Genomic DNA, 12,253 nt, shown 5'->3' with positions numbered 1-12,253 from the left:
AGAAGAGATGATTCCACCAGACTGTCAATCATTTGGAAGCCTGCACTCACAAACAAAAAAATCTCCACACCAAAAGCCAGGCAAACACCTGGGCACAAACAGATATCCCCTGATACCTCCAGCTCAAACACACCCCAACCAGGCACCCAGATGAAACCTAGCTTCCTAACTAATGATAGCCGTCCATTTACCCGGAGCCAAGCTGCACTAAAGGCCTCCAATAAAGTAACACAATGTTGCCAGCCAATCAAGATACAAAAAGAGCCAAAAAAACAGACAGAAGATATTAGAAACACCAATCAAGCAGAACACAGCAAACTCCAAGACCAATAAACACAGACCAAGACTCTCAACCAATCAGGATGAAGAAAAAAACATTCTGGCACAGCAATAGGCTGCCCCAAATTTAAATCTGAAACCACTGTAAAAGTCTGACCCACAGACGGACACAATACAGAAGCCTGATGATGGCAGATGAGATTCTGCTGAAACGTCGCTACAACTTTAAAAGCACAACTACTATGACGTGGGAAAATACCCGAACAAAGCGGAATGCCATACATACATACATACATACATACATACATACATACATATATGATTAGATATATTAGATTTCCAATATAAACGTAATATTCACTATGGCAAAACCATCATATAAAATACGAAAAAAAATATGTCTCAAGATCATTATTATTTATATTACCTGTAATCCTTATGCCACTCAGCAGGTCTTATGCTGGCTGGACGATCATTGGGAAGAGCTACTAGTACATTGCTTAAGTTCCTATTAATCCGGTGAGCACGTAATTGTGTTTTATCTGACTTAAGTAGTGCTACTGGTGCAATATCACTCTGTTGATTCGCCTTGTTAGCTATAAATTTCCCAGTAGCATTGGAAATCAATGGGGTTAAACCTTGAATCAGGGTTTAAATAAAAGTATATTATATAGGACAAGCAAACCAAAATATAAATTATTATATTTTATTCCACACATTCTATAATACTTAATTTAGAGTAACATTTTATTCAGTTAAGAATCATATCCATACCTAACCTCTTATAATGTAATAATTTTCAGATTGAACTTTTTAAAATGAGTTTCAGTAAAACTGATTGGAGAAAACAAATACAAACAAAATAATAAATTGCATAATTAAAAGAGCTAAACTAAAGATATTACACGGAACTTAAATTTCAAAATATACTAGTTAATCAAGTATACTAATATATATTTGATTTCTATTTTATGGTAATATGTTTCAGAGTTTATGCATAAATCAATTCCATTTCTTATTCCTAAACCAGGCAAATATAAAACACCAAAAAGAGATTTAACTAAATCATTCTCTGTGTGTATGTGTGTTCATATGTTATATTTCTATAATGATCAAATGATAACTCAAAAATTAATTAAAACAGAAGGCTTCTATCTTTTCATAGGTGAGAGAAGATGCTAATAAATAAATCAAAATAAATTAAAAAATTAATAGATAGCATTCAATAATTACAAAATATCCCAAAGAGCTAGTTTGTGAAGCACCTGTTGCAAAACATACTTTTCTATGTAGAATATTAAGCTCAGGACTAAATTATAGCTCACTTCCAAACAAATATAAGGAACAATATAAAAAAGATACCCTCGTACTGAAAACGAACTATGGGAATAAGGTACATCAATCTGAAATATAAGAAACCAACTGTGGTTTCTGCTTACCGTGTTTTACCGTGTTTCTCACAAAATAATTACCGTGTTTCTCACAAAATAAGGCCGGGCCTTATTTTTTTTTTTGACCCCCTCAAAAAACGGCTAGGCTGTCTTTTCGGGGGTGACTTAATTCCCCCCCCTTGCATCCTCGGGCGGGCAGTGACGGCTTGGATGTTGACCTCGGCGTTGGTGGGGCACTTCGTATCGGGAAACCTTCCGCCACCTTTGCTTTCACTTCTCCCCGTGCTGCTGCGGCATTTAGGGCAACTCCGCGGCTTTTGGCACAGCCATGCGCGGCCAGCCAGGGCTCCTCCCTGCAACCGGAGCCCGGCAGAGACACTCAGTTTCAGGAGCTCCTGTCGCCGCCTTCCCTTCGCCTTTGAAGGCAAACCCAATTCTTTTAAAAATGATGCCCAACTACAGGTACGACAAAGACTACCCTGCCCAAGAGGGCAGCCCAACTCCATGTGGGGAGGCAAATCTCCCGGGGCCGCAGTGCAAGATCGGCCCACCCCGGGAGAAGTGCCCAGCCACCATCCCTGCCTGGCGCTGTGCAGAGCACAAAGAGCTTCGCCTGGGGCGCTCAGCGCAGCTGACAGGCGGGCCTTCCTGCCTGGCGGCGGAGCTCTCACCAAGGCAGTGAGCGCCTCCCTGCCGAACCTTCCGCTCATCCCGCCACTGCAGCGCTTGGAGCTGCCGGCTTGTTTGGAGATGCGTGGGGATGGGGACGGGCTGGGCGAGGGGTGGAAAGGACGGGTGGCTTCAGGCTCTCTCCGCCGGACCCACCGGCCAGGGAAGCAGTGCTGCCGTCGCCTTGCCTCCCTGTCCGCGGACGGGTGGGTGCTATCACTGCCTCGGGCAGCCTCTCCCGGTGGCCCCTTCGGGTTCGGGCTGGAGGGACTTGGGAAGGGAGCCAAGCTCAGGTCAGCCCGGCTCTTTTGGTTGGCAGGCGGGCGCGCACCCAGGGCTCACTTTCCTGGCTCTGCCCAGCCTGCATGGCTCTGGCGCGGCCCTGGCGGGATGAGCGGAGGGTCCGGCGGGGAGGCGCTCGCTGCCTTGGTGAGAGCTCTGCCGCCGAGCAGGAGGGCCCGCCTGTCAGCTGCGCTGGGCGCCCCAGGTGAAGCTCTTCGTGCTCTGCCCGGCGCCAGGCAGGGATGGCGGTTGGGGGCTTCTCCCGGGGTGGGCCGATCCTGCGCTGCGGCCCCGGGATATTCGCCTCCCCACGTGGGGTTGGGCTGTCCTCTCGGGCAGGGGAGTCTTTGTCATACCGGTAGTAGGGCATCGTTTTTAAAAGAATTGGCTTTGCCTTCGAAGGCGAAGAGAAGGCGGCGACAGGAGCGCCTGAAGCCGAGTGTCTCCGCCGGGCTCCGGTTGCAGGGAGGAGCCCTGGCTGGCCGCGCATGCTGCACCAAATGCCACGGCATTGCTTTAAACACCGCGGCAGCACGGGGAGAAGGGAAAGCAACGGTGGTGGAAGGTCTCCCGATACGAAGTGCCCCACCAACGCCGAGGTCAACGCAGGCAGCACCATATCTGGGTATGCAACAAAAGTACTTCCTAATGGCCAGCCCCCCGCCATTCCCCCCCATTTCGCATGTTTAATGTAGGCCTTAATTTGGGGGAGGGGCTTAATTTGATTTTATGCCTATAAAGCATGCTGGGACTTCCTATTGGGGGAGGCCGTGTTGTTGGAGAAACCCGGTAGAATTCAAAGCATCTGCATGCATTCTATACGTTCTAAGTACCAGAATAATCTGAATTACTCATTTATTATCTTACTAAAAGTGCTCCATAAAGATATCCACAGCTATTCAACTTGACATTTAAGTGAAATAAATTTTTAATGCAAAATCAGCACCCATGCCTTGAACAATCCAGGGGAGAGTTTCAGGAAACTATGTACATGGAATAGAGTTCCTCTGAACTGCTATGAGAAATTTGAAATTTCAAAATGCTCTAGCAATCCTTATTTTCCATTCCAAAATTGTACAGGTAGTCCTCAACTTACAACCTGTCACTTAGCAATCATTCAAAGTTACATTGGACCCTCCAAAAAGTACTTAAAACCTGATTTGGTGGCTCCAATGCCCCTTCCCCGCATTCACACATTCACATTTTGGTGCTTGGCAACCGGGCTGCATTTACAGCCATTTGCAGCATCTCTTAGTCACATGACCATAATTTATATTTTTTTGTTGGAAGGCAATATTTCCATTTTTCAGCAAAAAAATCCCCATTCATTGGCTAAAACAGGTTCATTTAACTATCACTAGTTTGGCTTAATGACTTTCACAAAAAAAGATTGTAAAATTGGTAGTTTTGGGGTCAGTTACAGACATCAATTTACAACTTACAAATTTATCATATTGTTTTAATATTACATTAATATTTTTCCCCAGTCAAGTTTGATTTGAATGATACTATATGACACTAATATATGACAATCACAGTCATCTTTTACTCAAAAATATAACCTTAGAGAGCTCCAAAACCAGCAAACAGTTTCCTGGGAGATTGAGAAAGGCATCTGGCCTTTCCATTTCTTGTGTATCTTTTTTTCTAAATAACTAGGGGTTTTAACAATATCAATTTTAGATAAATAATGCATCTTTTAAAAATTTAATATGAAGAAAATTGAACTACTTGTTCTCGTAGATTTCTAATGGAAATAAAACATAATGGCACATTTTTCATATCCACCCACACCCCCAAAAGCAGCTTATTATAATACCGCTTAGATTACAGACGTGTGGTGAAGTGGTTGGTATGCAATATTACAGGCTAACTCACTGCTCACTTGCAATTCTGACTGGCTCAAGGTTGACTCAGCCTTCCATCCTTCCGAGGTGGATAAAATGAGGACCCAAATTGTTGGGGGCAATATGCTGACTCTGTAAACCACTTAGAGAGGGATGTAAAGCACTGTGAAGTGGTATATGAAGCTATGAAGCTAAGCTTATTATAAGTTGTAAAAGAGAAAGTAAAAGGCTAAAACTAAAATCAGCACCTTCCACCCACATAGGAAATTAAACCCACATGTTTAAAACTGTAATTGAGACATTAAAAGTTTCTATTTAGTTAAAAGAAAACCCACAGGAAAAACAGATAGCGTGTTCAGCCTTTCCCATCTCCCCATGATCTACTTAAAGTCCTGGAGATATCGGGTATCCTATTAGTCATATTAGTCCTAGGCAGTGGTGGGATTCAAATTTTTTTACTACCGGTTCTGTGGGCATGGCTTGGTGGGCGTGGCAGAGAAAAGATACTGTAAAATCTTGTCAGAGCTGGTATTTGCTGGTTCTCTGAACTACTTAAAATTTCTGCTACCGGTTCTCCAGAACTGGTCAGAACCTGCTGAATACCACCTCTGGTCCTAGGGGAATGAAATCAATGCTTACAAATAAGTTTAACTTATAACTAAAATTCATTTAAGTTAAGCTGCATGGACTTCCAGTTAATTTTCAAAATTAATAGAGCATTTAAATCAGTTACTTCTTCATAAGGACAGTATTTTGGAAATCTATCATTTCAGGTGATAAATATTTATGTCAAAAATGGCAAAATCGTTGCTCAGAAAGAAATATATTTCTAACTCAGTAAAATCTTAGCACTTTTTAATTAACAACATACCAGGGTTGGTTTTCAGCACACTGGTGGATATCGACTTGCAGAGGCCAGAAAAAACTAGCTGTATTTGATGAAATGGTTTCATCTCTAAAACTGGAAAGTCATCTTTCTTTGCTACTGGTCCTATAATATCTACTTTCTGCTTCATTGTGAAGGTTCCTATATGTCGTGGGACAAATGAAAATATCACATCCTGAAAACAAAACAAAAAAAAAAACCCACAAAAGTGTTAACGTATTAAAAAGGACACCAAAGCTAATGCAAATTGTAAAAAGTTCCATCTGTTACTTTATGCTTACTCTCAGTCTTAAAACTTTAATTAGATTTGTTTCTTATATTTTAAAAAATTAAAATCTGTAAAGATTTGCTAATAGACATAACACCAATTAAATATACAAATGGATAATGAAAGAGAGAAACTGAGGTGCCAAACAAATAATGATAAATAAAATGAAAGAAGTAAATTGGAAATTAGCTGTGTTAGAAGAGAAAAAAAGTTTAATGCTAAGAATAGAAAGTGGCGATATCTTTGATAGATTGTGTTGCATTCTCTCCTTTGCCATGGTTGAAGACAAGAACAGAAAAGCAGCAGCTCTTCCATCTCCAAGTACCATCTGCAGCTCTCTTTTACCTTCTCTGCCCTAAAAAGGGACTGTTTCTTTAAATGTACAACATTATGTTATGCAACACACTCTAACATGAAATACCTTAAAAATTAAATATATATAGTATAAGTATTAAAGAAAATATACTAATACCTTTACAGACTTTCCTTTTATTTTTCCCTTTTCAGGGCAAATATTATAATGTGCAATCTTATGAAAGACAAATGTCACTGGAAGAACAGCACATTCATTTTGGAGTGTGCAAACGAGATCTGTGTGTTCACCAATGTAACATTCTTTGAAACTGACAACTGGTCCTGGAGTGAATGTCAACATGACTGGAAGCCCTGAGCCTATCAATCCCAATTCAACACAGTGGGGATTCTCTGAAAAAGACATTGAGATAGAAAAACTATTGTATGTTGTGAAGAGAGTAACAATATACTAGTAAGTTTTCATAAGCGACGGCTTGGATGTTGACCTCGGCGTTGGTGGGGCACTTCGTTTCGGGAGACCTTCCGCAACCGTTGCTTTCCCTTCTCCCTTGTTGCTGCGCCGTTTAGAGCAACGCCGTGGCATTTGGTGCAGCCACGTGTGGCCAGCCAGGGCTCCTCCCTGCGACCGGAGCCCGGCGGAGACACTCGGCTTCAGGCGCTCCTGTCGCCGCCTTCCCCTTGCCTTCAAAGGTAAAGCCAATTCTTTTAAAAACGACGCCCTACTACAACAAAACCTCCCCTGCCTGAGAGGGCAGCCCAACCCCACATGGGGAGGTGAATCTCCCGGGGCCGCAGCGCAGGATCGGCCCACCTCAGGAGAAGCGTCCAGCCACCATCCCTGCATGGCGCCAGGCAGAGCACGAAGAACTTCACCTGGGGCGCCCAGTGCAGCTGACAGGTGGGCCCTCCTGCCCAGCAGCAGAGTTCTCACCAAGGCAGTGAGCGCCTCCCCGCCGGACCCTCCGCTCATCCTGTCAGGGCCACGCCAGAGCCGTGCAGGCTGGGCAGAGCCAGGAAAGCAAGCCGCGGGTGCCCGCCTGCCAAGCAAAAGAGCCGGGCCGACCTGAGCTTGGCTTCCTCCCAATTCCCTCCAGCGTGAACCCAAAGGGGCCACCGGGGGAGGCTGCCTGAGGCAGTGATAGCACCCACCCATCCGCGGACAGGGAGGCGAGGTGATGGCAGCGCTGCTTCCCTGGCCAGCGGAGAGAGCCTGAAGCCGCTCATCCTTTCCACCCCTCCCCCAGCCCGTCCCCGTTCCCATGCATCTCCAAATGCGCCAGCAGCTCCAAACGCTGCAAAGGAACGGGCATCGGGCAGAGGCGCTGACTCGGCTTGGAGGAGGACACGGCGCAGGCCGTTGCCTTGCCTCCCTGTCCCCGGATGGGTGGACGCTATCACTGCCTTGGGCGGCCTCTCCCGGTGGCCCCTTCGGGTTTGGGCTGGAGGGACTTGGGAAGGAACCCAAGTTTGGGTCGGCCCGGCTCTTTCTCTTGGCAGGTGGGCGCGCACCCACGGCTTGCTTCACCTACAGCCCGCACAGCTCTGGCATGGCCCTGGTGGGATGAGCAGAGGGTCCGGTGGGGAGGCGCTCACTACCTTGGCGAGAGCTCGACCGCTGGGCAGGACCGCCTGTCAGCTGCGCTGGACGCCCCAGGCAAAGCTCTTCGCGCTCTGCCTGGTGCCAGGCAGGGATGGCAGCTGGGTGCTTCTCCCGGGGTGGGCCGATCCTGTACGGCAGCCCCGGGAGATTTGCTTCCCCATGTGGGGTTGGGCTGCCCTTTCAGGCAGGGGAGGTTTTGTCATACCAGTAGTAGGGTGTTGTTTTTAAAAGAATTGGCTTTGCCTTTGAAGGTGAAGGGAAGGCGGCGATAGGAGCACCTGAAGCCGAGTGTCTCCGCTGGGCTCCGGTTGCAGGAAGGAGCCCTGGCTGGCTGCGTGTGGCTGCACCAAACGCCACGGCATTGCTCTAAGCGCCACGGCAGCATGGGGAGAAGGGGAAGCAACGGTGGTGGAAGGTCTCATGATACGAAGTGCCCCACCAACGCCAAAGTCAATGCAGGCAGCACCATATCCGGGTATGCAACAAAAGTACTTCCTAACGGCAAGCCCCCCCTCCGCCATTCCCCATTTTGCATGTTTAATATAGGCCTTAATTTGGGGGAGGGATTTAATTTGATTTTATGCCGATAAAACATGCTGGGCCTTCCTATTGGTGGAGGCCGTATTGTTGGAGAAACATGGTAAAAGGGCACAGATAATAATCCATTACAAATTCAAATATTGTTCTCTAATGCAACAAAAAATTTAAATAGAAGCTAATAACAACAAAAATCTGTTCTCCAAAGAACTATTTACATAAATAATAAAGTATTCTTGAAAACAAATGGTTGTACTCAAATGGTAAAGCTATGAAGTTGCTGCCTTAAGTGAAAACTCCTGAAAGAAGGTACTATTAAATACATCAAATGTAGGCGACTCTTTAATCCTGCTGAATTAACAGAAATAATTAAATGGAGAGGAGAGAGTTGGGAGTGGATGGACTAGCACAGGGTGTCAAACTTGTGGCCAGTGTCATCCACTGGCCATACCCACGCCCCATTTAGTGAAGAGGAAAAAAGTCATGACACCATGATGACATGAGTTTGACACCCCTGGACTAGCAGTACATCAGTCTGTCCTGTCAGATTAACCTTGACTATAAATAACAAGGAGATTGATTGTGATAGTTCAAGTAGCCTATTTATGAGTTGATTTTATCTGATTCTAGGGACAAAAACAGAAACTAGGATGGTTAGCTTAGTGTGATGTCTGAAGATGGAGTTACAGTTACCTATATTAAAACAAGCCAGGAGTCTTCAAAACATATTCTAGCTTAAAATGACTTAATAAATCTATCTTATTTGGGTAAAATGATTAATATTTCTAAATTCAGTTATAACATTCAATTATCTATGTTAACATGTTTACTCTTTAAAACAAGTAATCAGGTTGTATAAATCAATACATAGCTCATGAACGCTTTGATTTAATGATCACAAACCCAAACTCTGGCTCAGATATGTAGATGACACCTTCATAATCTGGCCACATGGGAAAGAAAAACTGAACAACTTCCTCACACACCTCAACAGCCTACATCCCAAAATACAATTCACCATGGAAACAGAAGCTAACAATCAACTTCCCTTCCTAGATGTCTTGGTATACAAAAAATCCAATGGCTCCCTAGGACACACCATCTACCAGAAGATAACACATACAAACCGCTATCTACACACACTCTCACACCACCACCCAGCACAGATCAATTCCGTAGCCGAGATACTCATCTCCAGAACAAAATGCTTAGCCGACAAACAACACCTAAAAACTGAACTACACACTCTCACCAACGTACTAACAGCCAATGGATTCCAAAGAAAGAATATTACCCACCTAATCCAAAAAGAAACCCCAACCAAAATCCAAGACAGAGAACAAGAGAACGGCAAAGCCCTCCTCCCATATATCAAAGGCACTACAGACAAAATCAGCAAGATCCTCCAAAAACACAACATTAAAACAGCATTCTGCACAAACAGAAAAATATCCACCATCCTAAAAAACCCTAAAGACAAAATCGAGTTAGAAAACCAAGGAGTATACGAAATCCCTTGCACCGCCTGCCCCACCATATACATTGGATAAACTAACAGAAGAATAAGTGCACGCATTGAAGAACATAAGAACTCAATCAAAAAAGAAGAACCGACCTCTTCCCTGGTCCGACACCTCAAAGCCACAGGACATGAGATTGACTTTAAAAATACCAGAACTATCGCCAAAACCGAACACTTCAACAATAGAATAATCAGAGAAGCCATAGAGATAGAAAAACGCCCACACAGCATGAATAAACGAGATGACACCTCCCGCCTACCAGCCATTTGGAAACCCGCCCTCATGAGTACCTAACATGAAGAATGACACCAGACCCACACCCACGAGGGCCACACAAGATTCTACCACCACACTTCCACGTAAAAAGCAAACTCACACCCACACAGAAGATGAGACACGACCACGGACCAGAAGCTGCACTGCAGCTGCATCACTACCCACTTCAAACCCCTCTGAGCCATACATGAAGCGAACTGACCCACACCATGAAGATGAAGCACGACCACGAACTCGAAGCCAAACAGCAAGATCACAACTCACCAGCTCAAATCCCCCAGCAACTAAGACTAACCTGAGCACAACCAAGCCCCCACCTGAACAGAACACACCTCCAGCCAATCAGAACACGGCCAACCCCCAACCAATCAGAACACAGCCAAACCCCAACCAATGAGAACACACCCCACCCAATCAGAACACAGCCAAGCCCCCACCCAATCAAGTCACACCCCCACTAGCAGTTAAAAGGAAGAAGCAGCTGCAAGCTCACATCACTCTGAGAAGCACAGAGCCGAAGACACAAGCCTGAAGATGATGAATGAGACTTCATCGAAACGTTGCCTAGATACTTCCAATCTTACGCGGGAGAAAACCCGAATAACCAAAGATCCATATATATATGTGTGTGTGTGTGTGTGTGTGTGTGTGTGTGTGTGTGTGTATATATATATATATATATATATATATATATATATATATATATATATATATATATATATATATATATATATATATATATATATATATATATATATATATACACATACATACATACATACATACATACATACATACATACATACACATATATACATTTTACAGCATATATTGAGCAATGGTTAATTTCTTTTTCTTTATCTTTATCATTGACGTGATCTGCCTTGTTACAATAACTCCTTCATTCTTTTAATGTTTTAATTTCTCTATATAGTTTATGATTAAATGCACGTCTTCTGTCATTTCCATAACATCCAAATATCAAATATTACCTTTTCTTTAACCACTCATACCAAATGTTCCATATTTCATAATAGTCACTATCTTGTTTATTTTTTAACAATTTGGTTAGGCTATCCATCTCAGCACATTCATGCATTTTTTAAATTACCATATCCTCTGAAGGAATGGAAGACAGTTTCCAGTTTTGTGCGTAGGTTATTCTGGCCGCAGTTATTATGTGCAAAATTAAATATTGATATTTTTTCTCCATGTTTAAATCTATCATACTTAGCAGAAAGGTTTCAGGTTCAAGTTTTAAATTTTGTTTTGTTATATTTAAAATCCAATTTCTAATATTTCTCCAAAACTTCTGAGCACATGGGCAAGTCCACCACATGTGAAAATATATTCCTTGTGCGTAGTTACATTTCCAACAGTTGGGTGGTAGGTTGGGGAACATCTTAGCCAGTCTCGCAGGAGGTAGGTGCCAGCGATGAACCATTTTATATAAGTTTTCTTTATACGGGACTGACATGGTTAATTTGTAATTTGTTTGCCAGATGTGTTCCCACTTATCTAATTCAATACTATGATCCATGTTTTTAGCCCAAATTATCATAGATTCTGTGACTATTTCTTCTTTTAATTTGTAATCCAAAAGATATTTATATGTTTTACTAATTGTTTTCTTTTCCTCTCCTAGCCATATTTTATCTAATTCTTGTGGGGTCATATTAAAGCCAAATTGTTCTCTATCTTTTTTATAATGGGTTTATATTTGTGCAAAGGGCCACCATGCTATCTCCTTTCCTTGAATTTGTATTTGGTTCCTATTTTTAAGCTCTCCAATATCATATAATAAATCTTTATACCTGACAATATTTTCATAATCCAATACATTTGGATGTGTGACTGCTTCCAATGTAGATAGCCACAATGGAAACTTTGAGTAGTGGTTTTTTTAAATATTTCCCCAGATATTGAACAACACATTTCTTACATGGTCCCTTTGGAAATATGAATGTTGTTTAGACACATGAAGGCATGCCAGCCAAGTTGGAGATCAAAACCTTCTAATACTAATAACCTTCTATTTTCTAATTTAACCCAATGCTTAAGCCAGTTTACTATAGCAGCATCATAATATAATTCAAAATCTGGAAGGCCAAATCCTCCTTTTTTCTTGGCATCCTGTAATAATTTATATTTTACTCTGGGTTCTTTCCTCTGCCATATAAATTTAGATATACATTTGTTTAATTCTACAAAAAAATTCTTTTCCAACTAGACTGGCACTGTCTGAAACAGGAACAACAATTTTGGCAAAATATTCATTTTTACTATCAAAATATGTCCCAATAGCGATAACTGCAATTTGGCCCAACTATCTAAATCTTTAACTATTTGCATTATTAACTTATCATAGTTATCTTTTTTA

General features: G+C 42.8%; 1 protein-coding gene across 1 annotated transcript in view; it reads right to left on the bottom strand.

Moving 5' to 3' along the window:
- CFAP47 (cilia and flagella associated protein 47) overlaps positions 1-12,253 on the bottom strand; it is a 245,919-nt gene that overhangs the window by 173,772 nt on the left and 59,894 nt on the right. Inside the window, exons 8-10 of the mRNA XM_087966888.1 lie at positions 6,095-6,327; positions 5,340-5,529; positions 707-917 (exon numbers count right to left, since the gene is read on the bottom strand). Of these exons, the coding sequence (XP_087823014.1) occupies positions 707-917; positions 5,340-5,529; positions 6,095-6,327 (634 nt within the window). The remainder of the gene's footprint in view (positions 1-706; positions 918-5,339; positions 5,530-6,094; positions 6,328-12,253) is intronic.

Source organism: Notechis scutatus, chromosome 5 (assembly GCF_049901735.1).
Source record: "Notechis scutatus isolate UNSWTSFEM ecotype Mainland chromosome 5, rNotScu1.2, whole genome shotgun sequence".
NCBI classification, from domain to species: domain Eukaryota; kingdom Metazoa; phylum Chordata; class Lepidosauria; order Squamata; family Elapidae; genus Notechis; species Notechis scutatus.
The sequence above is the reverse complement of the archived record's forward strand: the minus strand, read 5'-3'. Positions and strand labels throughout refer to the sequence as shown.